Source organism: Ailuropoda melanoleuca, chromosome 15, assembly GCF_002007445.2.
Source record: "Ailuropoda melanoleuca isolate Jingjing chromosome 15, ASM200744v2, whole genome shotgun sequence".
Lineage (NCBI taxonomy): Eukaryota > Metazoa > Chordata > Mammalia > Carnivora > Ursidae > Ailuropoda > Ailuropoda melanoleuca.
This window is the reverse complement of record NC_048232.1, coordinates 16,009,563-16,031,699: the sequence shown is the minus strand read 5'-3', so window position 1 is coordinate 16,031,699 and position 22,137 is coordinate 16,009,563. Positions and strand designations below refer to the sequence as shown.

Here is a 22,137-nt window from a genome sequence, read left to right as displayed (position 1 = left end):
TAGCATCAGAGATTATTTGTATTCAATTGATACAGGTGATACAGTTCTCAAGTTACTGCTGAATCAACATTAAATCTTAACTTATTTAAAATATTTCTACATCATTATTAAAGCAGTCCCCCCCCCCACACACACACACTAGGGAGAAAGAATTTACTAACATAGTTAAGGAATATTATTTTTTTAAATCTAAGTAAAGAAACCAGTTGCTTAAAAATCTCAGTTGGATACAGTGGCTACCTGATCATAATAAAAAAAATTAAATTAAAAAAAATCTCATTTGGTTAAGGGTTAAAGGATGCTTTAGACATGCAACACAATATAAACATTTCAAAACAGACATTATTTTGTTTCACACAAAAGTAAAATTCTATGTTACAATCTTACAATTATGATTTCTATAAATTAATTGTGGTAATGTCATGCAGTTCTGTGTACAGAGGAATTAGGTCCAACATTTAGGACTCAGGATATCATAGACCCATGCTAACTGCAAGCTTATGAATACATGTGTTGCTATCAGTCAGGAAAAATGCCCCTATTTTTTTTTAAAGGAAGATACCATAATATCAACATATTTATAGAAATGGTGCCAATTGCTTCTCACTAACCATATGCTCATACATTGTGTACATTTGTGTTTTGCTAACATCCTTACCCATGGTACCTGAGAAAGTATCTTTGAAAGCATCACAGAGATTCTCTGCTATAGAACCCTTTTACTTACCATCCTTTAATTTTTTCGTTAAGGCTATGCTTCTTGTATAAGAGAACTTTTATGGGAACCCAAATCAGTAGAGTCGCTAAAGCCACATACGCGATGGAACAGGAAACAATCAGCCAATAATGCGTTTTCTCAGGGTTGCCTGCGACTCTTTGATAGGCAGTGGCAAACTGTTCTATAATCACGAGTGTGGGGGTGGAGAAAGCTGCAAATTCAAGAAGCTCAAAAACCAGGAGCTTGATGAGTCTTCCAGACGCCATCCTGAGAAGAGGCAAGCTGCTGAGGATCAAACACTCCCCCTTTGGTTGTGAGCAGCATATGGACACCGATACTGAACTAGGATCAAGTTCCTTGTACTGAAATCACTAACCAGTGACTTTTTATTCTTTTATTGACCCTCATATGGTTCAATGATCTTCCGACTTAACAAGCAAGGTCTCTTAAAGAAACAGAACAGTTGTGGAAATGATGACTTAATGTGTTTGCACGTCCATTATTCAAAGTCAAATGAATTTCTGAATATGCTTTGCAGCACTGGTAAAAAGCAGGTCTTTCACTGTAGCTTGGATTGCCAATTTGAGCACACACAAAACATTATGAAATATTTAACATTTGTCAAGTAGAACCACTGGAATCATATAATTTTAAAATTCAAGGAGAAGAAGAGCTGGAATCCAATCCCAAATTTTTATATCTAAGCAAATCCAGGCAAAAAGTGATACCCAAAACCTGGGTCTTCATCATGGAAGACTACCCCTCGCTTTTCTTCAAAGGGCTTGAGAAGGGAGTTTAGATTCACACTGCCAACCTCCTAACCAAATTTCTTCCTGGTACTTGAACTATTTGTTCTTACATGTTAATTGTTATGTAACCCAGATTAACATTTTTATTTTGCTGGTGAGGAAACCAACATATGTTGGAAACCTGTCATCAGGATTGACATATTAAGAGCTGTCTCTATCTAGACCAAAAGCATATCAACTATTTAAAAGACAACAACTGTCTCCACGAATATCCTTCCTTCAGAAACTACTTGTGAGCAGCTGCAATGAGCACTCTGCCTTTGCCAGGTGCTGGGGAGTGAAAGTGGACAGACAGACAACTTCTGCCCTAAAAACGCTCAAAGTCCAATAGAGAAAACAAACCTGTGAACAACAAAAATCACTGAGGTCAGAAGTACAACCTAAGTGCTATGGTAACACAGAGAACTTCCTCTTTGGGCTGTGGCAAGGGGAGGGAAAGATAAGGATGAGGACAGATGGCAGGTTTTGGGGTGTCGGTGACATTCCAGACACAAAAAAAGCAGCCAGGAGGCTGGAGCGGTTATGAGAACCTGGTGTCGCATGGCAGGATGTAGGGACAGGTGATGTTAGGAGAATTGGCTGGGGTCAGAATGTAAATATTCCGTGAAGGATTTGGGTGTGGGGTGGGGTGAGGCAGTGTGTGTGTGTGTGTGGGTGTGGCAGCAAAAAAGCAGTTTTCCAGACATAAGAGCCACTTACTTGATCATTTGGAAAGAGGAATGAGTGCTGGTGAGGAGGAAGGACAGGAGCCGTGTTAACCTGGAGGTGGAGAAGTCAGCGGGGAGCCACAGAGCCACCTGGGGAGGAGGGAGAAACTTGGCTGCAACTGATAAAGAAAAAGCGATGAGGGGAGCACTGATTCTGATCCCTTCCACATGCTTGCTTCTTTAGATGGCTTCCCCTGTGCCTGCTGGCAGCCTGAGGCACACCAGTATTTCTCTGGGTTCCTCTCTCCCCAGGCAGGCCCTTTGAAGAAGGGGCCCTGCACTGCCTGGTTCCCTGGTGCACCTAGGATTCTGGTGTTGGCTCTGAGGATTACCGCCTCCTGCCCTCCCACTGCAACACAATTAGTCAGCCAGTTCCTCAAGCTATCTATTTTATTTGAACTTGAATTTCCAATCTGCAGATGTTTAGCAGAAGTCCTCTCAAATGAACAAAGAGACCTGGAAGACTGGTACCAAGAACATGAAAGGACAGGGTAGAAAAACCACGCGAGCTGCATTTCTGTTACCAACTATTTCTAGTATCATGTAATTGTCACTGATTCTCTGTATCGTCCCTGACAAAACTTTCTATTTAAGAGAGACTAGATACAAATTAGACTCTAACCTTCTAGCCCCTGTCTTGAGGCATCAGTGCTACGTTGTATTATAATTTCATCTACAAATTTTGTGTGTTAGTAAGAATTGTGACCTGGGCATTTGAAGACAGTTGTTGAATAAAACTGCCTGGCTCCAAGCAAAAGGACTCTGTCTAGGTCTTTAATTCCATTTTAAATACATTTTAAATGAATTTTTTTCCATGTATGGGAATTTAAAAATGGTACTCGTTTTATATTTCTCACATATAATTTTCCTCCAGTTCCTAATCTCTCTCACCTTTACCTTCAAAGACAATGTTTTTGTGATGTGACCTGCTGTTTTCTATGCCACGGAATGCTCTGATAACTAGCTGTGCTTTCTCTGAACAGGAGGGAGGTTGTGATTCTTGCCTGCTACCCACAACAAGCCCACCTTCATGTAAGGGAAAGAGCGCCTGTGTTAACATAGTTTATGAACACTTTCTATGAGCAGATCATGCTAGAGACACAGCCCTCCCGACTTACATTCTGGTTAGGAACAGAACGTCCCTCCGTAAACTGGGCCATGTGCTCCAGCTCAGAAGTTTGAACCAAGAAACACAGGGAGAATTTGGTAAGTGGAATTAAAGGAGGCCATGATTTGGAGTCAGGATTAAAGCAAACTAAACTGTATGTGCTGGAATCCCCTGGCATGTTGCTTATGTGCTTATTTGCTGAGTGAACGAATGGAAGCCGAGGGAACAGAAGAGGACAAAGAGGGCAACACAGAGAGCAAGAAGACTGGAAGAGATTAACAGGGAGAGGCAAGCACGCCAAGAAATGCCAGTCCCTCAGTTCTTGAATGTTCCAGTTTACGTGTATTCTTACAAAATGGGCTCTTTGATCTTGGCAACCAAAAGGGCTTTAGTGTAAGAAAGGAATATGTTTATGAGCAGGGGCCAAATATTATACAAAAACAATAGGTAAGCCTACTGGATAATTCAGAAGAAAGGAATTAAAAAAATCAAAGTAGAGTTGCTCAGAGAGGGCTTCTTGAAGGAGGTGAGTTTTGGCCAAATTGATTTTTCTATTGACTCAAAGCAACCTTCTCTGTGTCATATAATGACATTTTCTTTGAAAATTAGTTCTAAGACTGTTCATGATGTAGTGAGTTAGGAGAGGGTAAGGAGAGAGAAGTAAGTTGCAGATGCTATGTATAACAATGTGAACAGCACGATCTCATTTTTGTTTTAAAATATCATAGTTGTGGATTTAAGCATAAATTAAAAATCCAGAAATATACTCGTCAAACTAACAGTGCTGTCCCTGGGAAATGGGTGAGGGGGGGTGGAGGGGTTTTCACTTTTGATTTGTTAATATTTGCATAGCTATAATATTTCACCAGCATAAAAATTAGGAAATACTTTCAGATTAGTAACAATCAATTAAACAAAGCAATTCTGGCTTAATAAAAATTTTGTGCTCTATTTTTTTAAATCTTTCCCCCACCAGTTTGTTTTCCCTAACTTCTCAGCAAAAGCAACATAAATAAATTCCACTTCCACTTATTCCTTAAATGGCAGCACTAAAGAGCAATGAAATAGCTACGAGGCAAGCAGAAGATGGGGAGATCCCTGAATAACTGCTTGCCAACTGGGCAGTGTGGGCAGAATTTTATTGCCTTCTTCTGATCTCACATGAGAGTGGCAAAAGCACAGCCTTCCTCCTGCACACACCACTCTAAGAGCTTCCTCCCCTCTGAAATCCTTCCTTACTCTCCTTCTCCAAACAGAAGCAAGCATTTCCTCCTCAGTCAAAACACCTTCTGAATCCTTCTGGATTCATTCACACTTTTACCGTAGCACTTGTCTCCCTATACTGTTTGCACACTGGGTCCTCTACAAAGCTGGAAGATCTCTGAAGGCGGAGAACACTTGCCTTCATCTTTGTGTCATCATAGCTCAGCGCAGTGCCTATCTCATAACAGGCCCTGGAAAGATCTTGTAGAAGGAATGGATGGAGATGAAGGGTAAGAGAAGTGGTGGGCAGTAAGGGGAACGTGCCAAGCTTTGATAATGCTAACTCATCTTTTATTCCAAGGGCATCCTGGCTCTCACACGGATCTTTCAGAAGGAGAAATCATGCATTACCTGTCCCAATACAATGTCCCAATACAATGTCCCAATACCTGTCCACTCAGCCTACGAGTTTCAACTTCCTTGTGTGGTCCCAATTACAGCCCTGGGGTCTCCTTCTTCCACAGCCATGACGCCATAAAGTCTCTAGGGAAGAGAGAAAACAAAGCCCCTGGGGACTGCAGTTCCTCCATCTCAAGATGCATGTTAGGAAAAGACCATGCTTCTTTGCAAGCATTCACAAAGACTTAGGTCCCAGTGTTGCAATATCTTTCCCAACCTTTTCTAATCCATATGCCCTCAAAAATGCATATTCCATAATGGACTTGAACCATTAACAAAGGAAGCTACAGAGGACTGGCTGGTATGTGTCTGGACCAAGGCACAACCTTCAATTATTTCAGAATCCTCTGCTCTTCTCAAGTAAGTATTTGTCTAAAATTTCCATAACAGATTGGGAGGCAAGGTAGGTCTCTTCACCAGCGATAGAGCAACAAGATAGCTCGGCAAAAAAAAAAAAAAAAAAAAGTCATTATGGCAACATTAAGCTACTGGGAGGAAATAATGCTAGACCCCTAACTTGGAGACAAAGACAAACGGAGATGAGAGAGGGTTTGAAATCACCTACCCTTCAGCTGAGACCAGTTTATGCCAATCCTGATTCTTTCCCCTTCTAAGTCCCCTGACGAGTCCGCCATGCAATTGCACTGCCAGTAACTGGAAGGACATGGAGGGAGACATTTTCACACCCCCAAATTCTTTACTTGGATTCATCCAAAACTGCTGCAAAGAACTCTGCCCCTTACTCTGCTCTTTAATGCTGGGTTTAACAACTTCCTGGTAGGAAACAGATCTGGTTTTCTGGAGCTGGGTCCGTGGTGGAAAGACTGAGTCTTGTGGTTAGAACTCACTTCCACGTAGGAATGTTGATGCAGTGTTTTTTATTTTAGTAAGCAGAAGATATCATGCTGTCCGGGGTAACACCTGTTCTCCACACTTCCAACTGTCATTTCCTTCCTGCAGGCAGGAAGTCAAAAATTCAAAGTCTCTTAAATTGTTAGTAAGATCATTTGTAATCTCAAGGTTTGTTCATTGTTTTCAGTGTAGGATCTGTGAAACAAAATGTACAGACAGCCAGGAATGTTCTGGCATATCTGGGGTTTGTTTCCTGTGGTCGTATGGTGTTGATGGGCAGAAAGGCAGGAGCTGGTGGCAGTGAAACTGCTCTACAGAGCAAGCTGGATCTACGGAGAGCCTGGGGAAGAGGTCAGACCTAATTACTGATTACTTAAAATTTCCAAAGCCTATTCCCAAAATACAATACTGATCCTCACGTGCAAGGTGTCACCAAACAAATCACATGAAGTGAATTCAGTAAGATTCTATCACCAACTGATTACGCCCCTTTTACAATGTTATGCTATCAGAGTTGAGACAACAATCAATTTATATTATAGGGAAAAAGTACAATTGCTTCTCTTTGACTATTAAATAAACAACTTTGCAAGAGCAAGGACAATAGCATATTCACATTTGCAACCCTTTTAATATCTGGTATTTATTTAGTGACTCTATTCTTGAAATAAAATTTAGAGAATGTCCTTACTTTTTAAAATAATCATGCTCCCCTGAAATATTTTTTCTATTAAAATTATCAAGATCTCAAAATTTTAAAGAAAGAAAGGAAAAAAGAAAGGAAAATGAGTTAAGATTTCCCATTACACAAATTGCGTGTAGTGGCATATAAATGGGAGCTAATAATTAAAAACAGACTTTTAAAGAAAAGAGGAAGTCACGTCATTCTGTACGATCCTCAGATTTTATTTTTTAAGAGACTACAACAATCTGGGTTAGCCTTTCAGTATTCCAAAGAAACAAATGTAAGCAAATAAATAAATCCTACTTAAATGTAGATGCAGCCCTAATTAATTACTGTATATTCACCCCAAAGTTCACAAAAACAATTTAATCTATATTTCCCAAATTCACTGCGAAGGACTTGATAAGTTTGTGGCTCTTCAGTTTTTCTTACTTAAGATAAAATAACTTGAAAACAATATTAGTAGACATGCCATATCTTTGCAAAGTACACAGAAATGACAACTATCCAGTTATTTTGGTTAATGTAGATAAAAGCTAAAATTTCCAAGTGGTATGCCTAAATGTAGTGTTCCTGAACTCCACTGGGTGGTGCAAGTTTTGTTTTGTTTTAATCACAGATTTTAAGTCAATATATTTAATGATATTATGGTTTTGGAATCTTCTCACCTAAATTGCTCCTTTAAAAATTTAGACTATCAAGGCATACAAGTTATATGTCTTCTTGTACTATGCATATTTGGCCCGATTATTTCCAAAAACATTTAATGAGTAAGTTCACTTATCTCTTCTCTGTCCAAAGCTGTCCAGTGGCTTCCCATCTCGTTTTGAGTAAAAGCCCAAGGCTTTACCAGAATTTTCAAGGCCTTCCACAATCTTCCCCCAACCACCTTTCTGTCTAACTTAATTTCCCATTACTCTCCCTCTCACTGTTCTCTTCGATGTTCTCCAAACATGCCAGACAGAGAGGCTTCACCCATTATGAAGCCTTTGTCCTTGCTATTCTCCACCCCAAAACATCCAAAGAGCCAACTACCTCACTTTCTTTAGGTCTTTACATAAATGACACTTAAACTGTGAGACTGCTTATCCAAAATTTCAACACACACCCCTCCTCAATTTCCTAATCTTTTCCCTCCTTTATTTTTCCTCTTATTACTTAACAACGTAATGTTTATTTGACTTACTTATTATATTAATTGTCTGCTCTCTCAACTGGAACATACGTTTCTTTAGAACTTTTACCAGTTTTGGTCTCTGTTATAGACTCAAGCCTAGACAAGCACTTGGCACATAGTAAGATCTCAATAAATATTTGTTGACTGAGCGACAGAATGAATTCACAAATGAACTGAGTGGACTCTCTATGCTAGCTATTATGCTTATGCTGGGGTACAAAGATGACCAAGACACACTCTCTGCCCTTACAAGCTTAACAGTCTAATTGAATGGACAGGTATTTCCACAAGTAATTTCAATAGATCCACAATGAGACATGTGTACCCAAGTCATTATGGAGGCAAGGAGGAGAGCAACATGGAGGTTCAGGTAAAGCTTCCTGACAAAAAAAAGAAAAGAAAAGAAAAGAAAATAGGCACATTTTCTGTGCTCAAGAAACTAGTCTAGCTACAGAAATACAATACTCAAATATGAAGATCAAAAGGGAGATTTTAAAATATCTTGAGACAAATGAAGACAAAAACACAACATACCAAAGCTTAAGGGATGTAACAAAAAAAGTACTAAGTGTTTACAGTGATAAGGAAGATCTCAAACATACAACCTAAATTTATACCTCAAATAACTAGAAAAAGAACAAACTAAACCCAAAGTTAGTAGAAGGATGGGAATAATAAAGGTCAGAGAAGAAATAGATGAAATAAAGAATGGAAAAATACAGAAATAAACAAAACTAAGAGTTGGTTTTTAAAAGACAAAAGCCCTTTGCCAGAACAAGTATGAAAAAAGAGAGAAGACTCAAATAAATAAAATCAGAAATGAAGGATAAGACATTACCATTGATGCCACAGAAATAAAAATATCATAAGAAACTATTATGAACAATTATATGATGAAAAGTAGGACAACTTAGAAGAAATGGATAAATTTTTAGAAACATAAAACCTAAGAATGAATCAAGATGAGACAGGGGCATTGGGTGGCTCAGTTGGTTCTGTCCAACTATTGATTTTGGCTCAGGTTATGATCTCAGGATCATGAGATTGAGGCCTGCATCAGGCTCTGCACTGGGCATGGAGCCTGCTTAAGATTCTCTCTCCCTTTCCCTTTGCATCTTCCCCTGCTCACATGCGTGCATGCATTCTCTCTCTAAAAAAAAAAGAAAAAAAGAAAAAAGGATGAAACAGAAAGACTAAACAGATCAATAACAAATACTGAGACTGATCAATAATCAAGAACCTCCCAGAAAAAACAAAAAACAAAAAAACAAACCAGGACCTGAGTGCTTCACAGGTGAACTCTATCAAACCTTTAAAAATAATTAATAGTAATCCTTCTTAAACTCTTCCAAAAAATAAAGGGCACAATTCTGAATTCATTTCATAGGCCAGCAATCACCCTCATCTCAGCACCAGACAAAAAAAAACACCACTGGAAAACTGCAGGCCAATATACCTGATAAATATGGATATAAAAATCCTCAACAAATTATTAGCAAACCTAACTCAACAGCACATAAAAAGCACCACATACCATAACCAAGTGAGATTTATCCTTAGGATGCAAGAACGGATGAAAGTACATGGCTCAAACAATGTGACACATCACATTAACAGAATGAAAGACAAAAAACAATCACATGATCATTTAAATAAATGCAAAAAAAATTATTTGACTAAATTCAGTACCTTTTCATGATACTCAAAAGAAAGAAACAGTATAGAAGGAACTTGCCTCAACTCAATAAAAGCCATATATGAAAAGCCCAAAGTTCACATCACACTCAAGGGTAAAAAGCCAAAATCTTTTCCCCTAAAATCTGGAACATGACAACACCTGTTAGGATGGCTCTTATGCCACACATAGCCCCAAAACAGTACTGTTGGTAATGATGGATAGGGAGAAATTGGAACCCTTGTATACTGTTGTGGGGATGTATAATGGTGTAGCCACTACAGAAGATATTATGGGGGTTCTTCAAAATATTAAAACTAGAACCACCATATGATTAGGCAATCCTACTTCTGGGTGACAGAATCTTGAAGAGATATCTGCACTCCCACATTCATTGCAGCATTACTCACAACAGCCAAGTTGTGAAAATAACCCAGGTGTTCATTAACAGATGAATGGATATAGCTACTGTGGTGTATGCATACAATGGAATATTATACAGTGTTAAAAAAAAAAAGGAGGAAATCCTACTATTTGCCACACATGGGTGGGCTGGAAGACATGCTAAGTGAAATAAGTCAATTGCAGAAGGACAAACACTGAATGAATCCTCTTCTTACGTGAAGCATCAAAACAGTGAAATGTAGAGGAAAGTTCAGAGGAAAAAGGCAGAGGCGGAGGACCCTGAGCTCACTTCATTTCACGGACATACGGAGATAACAGCTACATCTGTACAACCGATGCTGAAAAAACCCCTAAAGACTGGCAGGATAGAACTTCCACAGTTAATCTTAGAGAGGCCACATGCAAAAGGGTGGGAGGGGGAGACACACAGTTGGGAACCACACCCCTGGTGAGACCAACCACAAATGGAAGGGAATCTACAGGCAAGGAGAAGGGAGAGGTTCAGACCCTACCCCAGGCACCCCAGGCACTGGGGGCCTGTCCTGGGAAGACAAATCCCCATAACATTTAATTTGAAAACCCGTGAAGCTTAACTTCTTGAGCTTTTAGAATCAGTGAAGCTTAAGTCCAGGTATTTTTAAAAACCAGTGGGTTTAGCCCAGAGAGAGCCAGACAGCAAGAGGAAACTGAGTCCCTGCCCTTAAAGAGCCAACATAATAAATAACCCTGCTGAGACAGCATAGAAACGGCAGTTTGAAAAGCGCCTGTGGTATTACATAAAGGAGATTCATTTACAAATTTCAGAACATGCCCTATAGGGGAAGAGATCTTCAGAAGACTTCTCCAAGAATGAAAGTGCCGGTTGGTGCCATTTCTCTTCCCTACCCCCAGCCTAGATAGTCATACATTTGTGGGAACCGGTGTAACATCCTCCACCTATCTTGTTGGCACTGCATGCCCTGCCCTCACATTCCCCTGTGGTCCTGCCTTATCCAACCCAGCCATTTAGCAGATATCCCTCCAAAGCAGCTCCTGCCCTTGACACACCCTATAAGCAACCCCAATAGGGACTAGTGCCACTCCAAAGTGATCTGTGCCCTAGAAAGAGGGGGGAGATCACCCCACATACCAGTGTGCCCACAGTTCCAGCAGGTGAGACTTTTGGCTGGCTGTGCAGGGAGAGAGCCCTGCTGTTCAGTGCATGTGGAGCTGCAGCAGACAAACAGTGTGGACAGCCAGTCTGACTGCTGACATCACCCACTCACAAGCCCAGGGTGACCTCAGAAAGGCCACTCAACAGTGCAGGGACCAAATCCTGCCCAGTGTACTCTCAGTAGGCAAAGTGGGTCATTGCAGCCGACTGGACTAAAGCAAACAAGGTTCAGCCCTAACAGTAGAAAATGTGCAGCCCACAGAGGAGACGTATCTGGGATGCCTGGTTCTGGTGGCCAGAGGGCACTGTGCTACAGGGACCTCTTCTACACAAGGCCACTACTTTCAAGACCAGGAAATGTAGCTAACCTTCCTAATACACAGAAACAGAGAGTAAGAAAAAATGAGGAATATGTCCCAAATGAAAGAACAGGTCAAATAACAGCAAAAGAGCTAAATGAAATGGAGATCATCAATACCTGATAATTAATTCAAAGTGATGATCATAAAGATATTCACTGGACTTGACAAAAGAGTGGAGAATCTCAGTGAGACCTTCAACAGAGAGAGAAAAAACAAAAAGGAACCAGTCAGAGATGAAGAACTCAATAACAGAAATAAAACATACACTAGAGGGCATCGACAGCAGATTGGAGGATTTAGAAGAACAGGCTGGCAATCTGGAAGTCAGAGTAACGGAAAGCAAACAAGCTCAACAGCAAAAAGAATAATAAAAAAACAAAAAATGAGACTAGGTTAAAGGAACTCAGTGACATCATCAAGTATAATGCATTATAGAGATCCCAGAAGGAAAAGAAAGAACCAAGGGAGCAAAAAACTTTTCTGAAGAAATAATAGCTGAAAATTTCCCTAATCTGGGAAAGGATAGTGATATCCAGATCCAGGAAGCACAAAAAAATCCTAACAAAATTAATCTAAGGAGGTCTGACTCTTGATTTTGGCTGAGGTCATGATCTCAGGGTCCTGAGATTGAGCCCTCCATTGGGCTCCCTGCTCAGCGGGGGTGGGGGTGGTCTGCTTGTCCCTCTCCCTCTGCCCCAAGCCCTCTGGTTGTGCTCTCTCTGTCTCTCTCAAATAAATAAATAAAATCCCTTTTTTTTTTTAAAAAAAAAGAAAGGGACAGAAAAATAGATACCATGTAAATGAGAGCAAAACAAAAACAAAAACCTAAAAAACGGGAAGCAATACTTATATAAGACAAAACAGACTTTAAAAAAAATATTGTGGCAAGAGACAAAATGGAGCATTACGTAATAATAAAGGGAACAATCCAACAGGAGGATATAACAATTGTAAATATCTATGCACCCAACAGAGGAGAACCTAAATACATAAAACAATTATTAACAGACATAAAGGGAGAAATTGACAGTAATACAATAATAGTAGGGTACCTTAACACCCGACTTACAACAGTGCATAGATTATCCAGACAGAAAATCAACATGGAAACAGGGGCTTAGAATGACACATTAGACCAGATGGACCTAACAGATATACATGGAACAGCCCAGCCAAAAACAACAGAATAAATTCTTTTCAAGTGCACATGGAACAATCTCCAAGATAGATCACATGTCAAGTCAGAAAAAAAGTCTCAATAAATTCTAGAAGATTGAAATTATATCAAGCATCTTTTCTGACCACAGTGGTAAGAAACTGGAAATTAAGTACAAGATAAAAATCGAAATAACAGAAATACATGGAAGGTAAAACAAAACAAAACAAAACAACATGCTACTAGGAAATGAATCAATCAAAAAATAAAAAAAGAAATAAAAAAATTACATAGAGACTAATGAAAATGAAAACACAATGGTCCAAAATCTTTGGGATGCAGCAAAAGCAGTCCTGAGAGAAAAGTTTATAGAAATACAGACCTACCTACCTCAAGAAACAAGAAAAATCTCAAATAACCAACCTAACCTTATACCTAAAGGAGCTAAAAAAGAACAACAAAGCCCAAAGCTAGTAGAAGGAAGGAAATAACAAAGATTAGAGCAGAGATAAATTAAATAGAGACTAAGAAAAGCAATAAAACAGACCAATGAAACCAGGAGCCGGTTCTTCAAAAAGATAAAATTGATAAACCTTTATCCAGACTCATTAGGAATAAAGAGAGAGAACTCAAATAAATAAAAGCAGAAATGAATGAGAAGAACAACCATATCACAGAAATACAAAGAATTGTAAGAGAATATTATGAAGAATTATATGCCCACAAATTGGATGTGTAAGAATTAATAAATTCCTAGAAACATATAATCTTCCAAAACTGAATCAGGAAGAAACAGAAAATTTGAATTGATTACTAGCAATGAATTTCAATCAGTAATCAAAAAACTCTCAACAAACAAAAGTCCAGGACCAGAGGGCTTCATGGGTGAATTCTACCAAACATTTAAAAAAGAGGTGATACCTATTCGTCTCAAACAGAAGAGTTACGAAAACTTCCAAAGTCATTCTATGAGGCTAGCCTTACAGTGATACCAAAACCAGATACAGATGTTCCTTAAAAAAAAAAGAGAGAGAGAGAAAGAGAGAGAACTGCAGGTCAATATTTCTGATGAACACAGATGCAAAAATCCTGAACAAAATAATAGCAAACTGAATCCAACAATACATTTTAAAAAATCGTTCACCATGACCAAGTAGTATTAATTCCTGGGATGCAAGGGTGGTTCAATATTCACAAATCAATCAATTTGATACACCACATTAATAAAACAAAGAATAAAAGTCATATGATCATCTCAATAGAAGCAGAAAAAGCATTTGACAAAGTACAACATCCATTCATGATAAAAACTCTCAACGAAATAGGTTTAGAGGCAACATCCCGCAACATAATAGAGGCTGTGTATGAAAAACCCACAGCTAACATCATACTCAATAGTGAAAAACAGAGTTTTTCCTCTGAGATCAGAAATAAGACAAAGATGCCTGCTCTTGGAACCTTTATTCAACAGAGGACTGCAAGTCCTAGCTGCAGCCATCAGATAATAAAATGAAATAAAAGGCAACCAAACTGGTAAGGAAGAAGTAAAACAGTATTTGCAGATGACATGATACTGTACATAGAAAACCCTACCTTATAAAATGAAACCAATAAAGTTGCAGGATACAAAATTAGTATACAGAAACCTGTCGTGTTTGTATTCACTAATAATAACTACCAGAAAGAGAAATTAAGAAAACAATCCAATTTACAATTATACTAAAAAATAAAATACATAGGAATAAACTTAACCAAGGAAATGAAAGCCCTGTACTGTCGAAACTATAAGACGCTGAAGAAAGAAACTGAAGATGATATAAACAAATGGAAAGATATTCCATGCTTGTGGATTGGAAGAATTCGTATTGTTAAAATGTCCATACTACCCAAAGCAATCTACAGATTCAAAGCAATCTCTTCACAGACCTAGAACCAATAAGACAAAAATTTGTATGGAGCCACAAAAGACTCTGAGAAGTCAAAGCAATTTTGAGAAAGAAGATTAGAGCTGGAGGTATCACAACCCCAGATTTCGAGATATATTACAAAGGTGTAGTAATCAAAACAAGATGGTACTGGCACAAAAACAGACACATAAATCAATGGAACAAAACACAGAACCCAGCAACAAGCCTAGGCTTATGTGGTCAATTAAGGTACCACAGTGGAGGTACAGAGATATACAGGGGAAAGGACAGTCTCTTCAACAAATGGTATTGGGAAAACTGGACAGCGACATGTAAAAAAATGAAACTAGACCATTCCCTTACAAACGCTTATTGCAGCACTATTTACAATAGCCAAAATATGGAAGCAACCCAAGTATCCATCAATAGATGAACTGATAAAGATGTGGTGTATATACACCCAACAGAACATTACTCAGCCATAAAAAAAAAGATGAGATCTTGCCATTTGCAGCAACGTGGGTAGACCCAGAGGGCATTATGCTTAGGGAAATAAGTCAGAGAAAGACAAATACCATGTGATTTCACTGCTATGTGAAATCTAAAAAAACCAAAAACAATCAAACAAAAAATGAGACTCTTAAGTGCAGAGATCAAACTCGTAGTTGCCAGAGGGGAAGTGTAGTGGGGGATGGGTGAAATAGATAAAGGGGATTAAGAGGTACAAACTTCTAGTTCTAAAGTATTAAATAAGTGTACAGAAAAGTACAGCACAGATAATACAGCCAATAATGTAGCAACATTCAGTGACAGATGGTGACTATACTTGTGGTGAGCACTGAGTAATATACAGAATTGTTAAATCATTACGTCGTACGTCTTAAACTAATATAACACTGTATGTTAATTAAACTTCAATTAAAAATGGAAAAATGTAATAAATAAATAGTCAAATTATAGAAGTAGAAAATAGGATGGTGGTTATCAGGGGATGAAGGGAGGTATGGGAAGTTCATGTTCAATGGGGAAGAAGCTACAGTTCTACAAGGTAAGTTCCAGACATCTGCTGTACAACGTTACGCCAATAGTTAGCAATAAGGTTTTGCACTTACAAGTTTCTTAAGAGGACAGATCTCATGTTAAGTGTTCTTACTATAAAAACAAAACAATACCAGGAAACTTAGGGCAGTGATGGATATGTTCATTACCTCGCTTGTGGTAATGGTAATATATATACAGCTGTACACATATATCCAAACTCACAAAATTGTCTCTATTTTGTGTAATTATTTATATGCCCATTATCACATCAATAAAGCTGGGAAAATTTTTTTGCTCCAAAGCATTAAAATGATTAATGCTTATATCTGACTTCCCAGTTGCAATATTGGCACCATCTCCACATTACTAAACTCTACCCTGTGCTGTACTTTCAAAAGCACATGCTTTATTTCCTTACATATTTATGACCTCCTTAAAGGCAGGTACGGTATTTTGCTGTGTTTCAAGGACCCCATCACCACCCCCAGTTTTGATGGTTCACTGGGAGGACTTACAGGGTTCAGCATATTGTACTATAATTTATTACCCCAAAAGGACTCCAAACCAAATAAGCAAAGGGAAAAGGTGCTTGGGGTGGTGAAGTCTAGGGGAAACCAGGTACTAGCTTCCAAGAGCCTCCTCTCACTAGGGTAACACAGGATGAGTTTAACTCCCCTAGCAACAAGTTGTGACATGCGTGAAATGTTGCCAACTAGGAAAACTCATTAGACCTAGTGCCTGGGGCTTTTATTGGGGGCTGATCATGCCCTCTGCCTGGCATATGCCCGAAGTCCAGACTTCCAAAGGAAGGCAGGCGTTCAGCATAAACCACATCATTTGTCTGAATAGTTAGGGCACAGTGAGCCACTCTTGTCAATTCTGGGAATGGTGGGAACCCTCCCCAAATCCAAGTTCCCAAATGCAAGCCAGGGGCCAATCTTATAAATGGGACTTTAAAAGACAGCAGTCAGACCTGCTATGCTTGTTTCTGTCCACTTGGTCACAGGTTAAGTCCCACTAGTGCTCAAATATCTGTTGAATTCCATTTACAACCTTATGCTATTGATAAAATGAGACAACGGGAATCAAAGAAATAAGTTTCATATATATGATGAACGATGTTTATATCTTAAAACTGTCTGCATGTGTTTTTAAAAACTGTCTTGCCACAAAATAGGAGTTTGTTCTGGTATTACCTAAACTTGGAAAACCAATTTCCTGTAAACATCTAGTTAATTATAATAAATATAGAAGTAAACAATATGTAATGGTTAAATCACCACCACAGAGATAATGACCCAAATATAATTTCTCTTTTTTAAAGAGTTTATTTAATAAAGACAGAGAGACAGCGTGCAAACAAGCACGAGCAGGGGGAGGGGCAGAGGGAGAGGGAGAAGACGACTCCCTACTGAGCAGGGAGCCCAATGTGGGGCTCCGTCCCAGGACCCTGCGTGCTTCACCACTGTAGTACCAGAATGACTTTTGCTACCTCCAAATTATGCTCTAAACAAGGGGCCCGTCTTTGAGAATAGAATAAATTGATACATATACCTTGACAGATCAACACAGTCTACTTTATCAGAAACAGACGATTGCAAACTATAAAACCTACCTAGAGCATTCCCTTAATAGATTACATTCTGTATTTTTAAAAAAGATCTTATTTACTTCAGAGAGAGAGCGAGCAAGAACACACAAGCATGTGGAGGAGCACGGGGGAAAGATAAGCAGACTCCACGCTGAACATGGAGCCCAACGCAGGGCTTGAACCCACAACTCTGAGATCATGACCTGAGCCAAAGCTGAGTCGGTTGCTTAACTGACTGCACCACCCAGGTGCCCCAGATGATATTCTGTATTTTGACAAACACATACAGGCTTTAAGAGAAGCATACTGGTTCCTTTGATTTTAATTTTTCCATGTGTCCAGGAATATAAACTGAAAAATTTGCTCGTCCTTACAGCTCCTAAGTATGATGGGTATGATGAGGCCAAAGGCTCAATCAGTAGCATAGACCAAGATCACGGGAAACCTTGAAATTTAGCCTGGGGAATTTCGAACCGATTCTCTGAGGGTGTGCAAAGTAGGTGATGTAGATGGACTCTACGGGTCTCTGAAGCATCTGAAATTGTATGTAAAGCTCTGGGTAGGAACATTTTTCTGGGAGAGGGTCCCCGGTGACTGTCACTCTAAAATGTCTGTGCAGTCTCAGGCCAAGTATGTAAGGAAATTTAGGTCAAAAAGAAGCTACATATATCAGTGTTTTCCAAACTAGTGCGACCATAAGGATCACTGGGGACAGTTGTTAAATTATAGATTTCCAGCCTACCTCAGGTCAACTAAATCAGAATCTCCAGGCAAATGGCCTGAAAATCTGTATTTTACCAAGTACCTAATTTGAGTGATAGACTTCAGCATCTTTAAAATCCATGCAAGGTTAGACATTTTACAACTCCACGGTTTTTATGGGCCTATTCCTATTAGTAAAGGCCTGTACTACTGTGTTTCCTGAGGGGTGACAGAAAAATGATATCTCAGTGGGTCAACAAATCATTGCTCCTATTTGCCTCATGAGATGAGGCTGCCAGAGACACAGCTGTGAAGTTCCTTGCATGTAATTCTCTTCCCCTGAAAATTCAAACAACGAATCAGAAACTGACTGGATTGCAACATTCTTTCCCAAGTAACCTATCTGAATCCTAGATAATATTCAGTTTTAAATGTCTAGTTTTATGTTTTTCAGGATCCAATCTCAGCGGCACCACCTACTAATGATTTAAATTCAGTACTTCATGTAAATTCTTAGCAATGTGAATATTAAACGATTAACTGGAAAACAACTCGAATGCATTTGGCTTTTCATAAAATATGCATAAAACCGATAGAGGAAAGATTTAATAATTTTTGCAAGTGAGGAATCAAACTGCATTAAATGACGATGCATGCTTCGATTCTGCTATAGCATGAATGTGTGTTCCCCTAAAATTCATCTTGAAATCCTAAGCCATAACTTGATGGTAGTAGGCAGCAGGACCTTTGAGAGGTGATTAGGTCATTTGAGCAGAGTCCTCGTGAACAAGATCGGCACCCTTACAAAAGAGACCCCAGAGAAGTGCATACCCTCTCCTCTTGCCATGTGAACTTGCAGGAAGAAGACAGCCTTCTATGAATCAGGAAGTGAGTCCTTACCAGACACTGAATCTTGCCAGAACCCTGTTGGTGGACTTCCCAGTCTCCAAAGCTGTGAGGAATACACTTCTGTTTATAAGCCAAGCGGTCTATGGTATTGTTATAGCAGATTGAATGCAGAGACAAATCCGGATATGTTTCTAGCACGCTGGCTATTTTCCATTTGTCCCCCTCCCTCCCCGATCCACTCCCTATCACGCAGTATTCTAGCGGGGTTCAGCTACCAAGAGGATTATTGGCAGGAGACAAAGGGATATCTATCCCTTGTCCCGCTTTCCTGCCTGCTGTGCCAGTCACAGCTCTGTCACTGTCCCTCCTCCGTAAGTCCTACCTCTGCTCTCACGGAGCTTCACGCGGTTACTATATAATAGCTGCCCCTTTTGACCTAGGAGTCACAACAGCAGAGAGTGCCTCAACACCCCTTGTTTGTTCCCTTAGTCTTCAGCAAGCAGTTCTTTCCTTCAAGTCTGTTCAGATGGACCCCTGAGTGTAATTCTGCTTCCTGCCAGGACCCTGACAGATATGGAGAATCACCTTGTATCCTATAAAATTGAGTTGATCATTCACTCAACACTTAAGTGAATACAGCGAAAAAATACTGTCTTAGGTGCAACACAGATACAGACACAAAGATGAAAAAAAGTCCATTATTATCCTCAAGAAGCTCTCACTAACATATGTAAATGAGATGTGGGCTGACTAAAAACTTTCCAAGAAAATGATTCAGTGTAACTATTTTAATTTCCATACATAATTTTATTAATCTTATTTTAGGTATCAAACAGGTAAGCCTTTTGGCCAATTGTCTGCATAGTTCCCTAAAAGTCTCACCTAATTTATTACTACCAGATTAGAGCCCTAAGATTTATTTCAACAACCCTCAATAAGACATTTAAAGGTTTATTTCAACAACTTTAAATAAGACATTTAAAAACCTGGAACCAATTACTTAACCTAAACATGTACACTTTTACATTCTAAAGAGGTATTCTTACATAGGAATGCTTACCTTGGAGTCCTGCTGTGGGACACATTCACATACACACACACACACAAACACAGAGCACAAAATTCTCACTTAGTGTGAAGATTCTGGAGAGCAGGGACTTGCCTCATTCTCTCCTGTGGCGAGTTCTCAGAGGGCAGAAAGTGAATCATTTTTTCAGTGAAAAGCTGGGAGCAGCACAGCATGGTGGAAAAGAGTACAAATTTTACTTAGGTTTGAGCCCAGCTATGTCACCCTCTAGCTGGATGACCTTGAGCAAATTACTAAACTCCCTACCTCGTTTTCCTTACCTACCTCACCTTTGTTTAAATGATTATTTGAAAAGCACTTAAGAATGGTACCTGTCCCATAGTAAGAACAATGTTAAGTACTCATCAAATAAACAAAATTAAAGGAATGCTGTTTTTTACATTGCCTAGAAGTACTGCAGTTGGAAAGGACCTTAAGAATATGAGTCTCTCATTTGTAGGATAAAACTGAAGCCCAGGAAAAGTTAATACAATTAGCTAGTGTAGAAAATGTGACTGTCTCAGATAACTTCACTCTTAGGAATACTCACTCATTGATACAATATGCTTAAGAAATAAATGGAGCAATTTTATCCAACAAAGCAAATAAAAATCTTTTTTTCCAGGGAGGAGAAAAACATATGGGTACTCAATCCATTCTGGAAAAAGTTTATTCATGAGTAGATTAACTTCTGTTCTGTCAAAAAATAAAATCTTGACTATTAACCAACACAAGTTTCAAGACCTCTGAAGGCTCTGAGATTTTACCTTACTTGGAAGCTAGCAAGCTAATCTGTACCATTCCATGAATGCTGAAAAAAGAAGACACAAGACCCATGGGTCTAAGACAAAGGACTGTATCATTTCCAGCACTAGTAGTAGGCAAAATGTCAGCATTTTTGTTCCAAAGGGAGACACTAAGTTTATCTTCCAAGGCTTTAAGCAACCCTGCTTTTTGTTCCAAAGAGACATCATCTCTATCTTTAGCAAGGCTGTTCAGTACACAAACATCTTTAAGAAGATAGTCTAGAAAAAGCAGTCAGTGCCTCTGCTTGCAAGATGTGCAGAAACGCAGAAGAACTATGGAGAAGTATTTCTCAACCTTCATTTCTACACCATCTTAGTCTTAGGGAAATTTTCATGAATTTCATGAAATTCATGTACCATTCCATTGATCACTAATAATCTGGCAGAGGCTGGGATCAACTGTTTAATGTGTCTCACACAGCATTCAACTACAACTACAGCCTAGAGGACTCCAAGCAGAGGGATGAGGTCAATTTTTACCATGCCACAGTGGCCTGGACCCAACCAATTAAACAAATCCAACCGATTAAACAAATCTCACAAACCATCAGAATTCACTTACGCAAGTCAGATGGACATGGACTTCCTCTCCCTGAAGTGGACCTACACACGGGGAGCATGTAATAATTAACACGTTTTTCTGTGAGCATAAAATCAAAACAAGGGAAGGTAAACTCACCCGAACTCAAGCTTTATTTATTACCACCTGGAGAACAGCTTATTTAAAGGGCTAGGATGCTCGAAGTACACTGGCTAAGATTCACTTTCCCCAGTAGATCCCCTCTCTGCTAGGCTTCTATTGTTCTACGCTGCCCACCCCCCTGTTCCCAGGCTATGTGTTTTGTTACCGAAGAACAACGAATTTCTACAGTTAGTGGCTTAAGGCAATATACATTTATTATCTCACAGTTTCTGTGGGTCAGGATGCTGGGCATGGCTTATCTGGGTCCTCATCAAGGCTGCACACAAGATGTTGGCCCAGAGGTGAGTTCTCATCTGGAGACTTGACAGGAAGGCTCTTCTTCCAAACTCAGTCTGCTAGCAAAATGGAGTCTCATATAACATAACATAATCACAGGAGCAACATCCTCTCACCTTTCCATGGTCTGCTGATTATTAGAAAGTTACAGGGCCTACCCACACTTCAGGGGAAGGGATTAAACAAAGGCAGGATCATCAGGAAGGGATCATGGGGGAATACACTCTACAGTCTATTTCCCTCATCACATCAGACATATTCTTGATAATTACATGGTCAGGTCCTAGAAGCCTGAGAGAAGCACTGTCCAATAGGAATAGAATGCGAGACACATAGTTAATGTTAAGCTTTCTAGTGGCTACATTAAAAAAGTTTAAAGTACACAAACACTACAACAATACCATTATGTGACCCGACGGTTACAGTGATATATAGTCCTACTGAAATGATAAAGTTATGTTTAAAGGTGGAAATATTTTCATGTTGCTTCACGTTTTAAATTTAATTAAAATTAATTAAGATTAAAAATTTAATGGGGGCACCTGGGTGGCTCGGCCAGTTAAGCGTCTGCCTTCAGCTTATCAGGTCATGATTCCAGGGTCCTGGGATCAAGCACTGTGTCGGGCTCCCTGCTCAGCTGGGGTCTGCTTCTCCCTCTGCCTCCCCATGCTCATGCTCTCTCCCTCTCTTTCAAATAAATAAATAAATAAAATCTTAAAAAAAAAAA

At 39.3% G+C, this 22,137-nt stretch overlaps 1 protein-coding gene across 2 annotated transcripts in view; it reads right to left on the bottom strand.

The window, feature by feature from the left end:
* TMEM236 (transmembrane protein 236) overlaps positions 1–21,988 on the bottom strand; it is a 57,059-nt gene extending 35,071 nt beyond the window's left edge. The window contains exons 1-2 of one of the 2 annotated variants that reach the window (XM_002918636.4): positions 20,994–21,988; positions 728–6,196 (exon numbers count right to left, since the gene is read on the bottom strand). In XM_002918636.4, coding sequence (XP_002918682.1) covers positions 728–984 — 257 coding nt within the window. In that variant the 5' untranslated portion in view covers positions 985–6,196; positions 20,994–21,988. Of the gene's footprint in view, positions 1–727; positions 8,370–20,993 lie in introns of those variants that run through there. The other variant, XM_034644005.1, reaches the window with a different exon arrangement.
* Between the last annotated feature and the right edge of the window lie 149 nt (positions 21,989–22,137).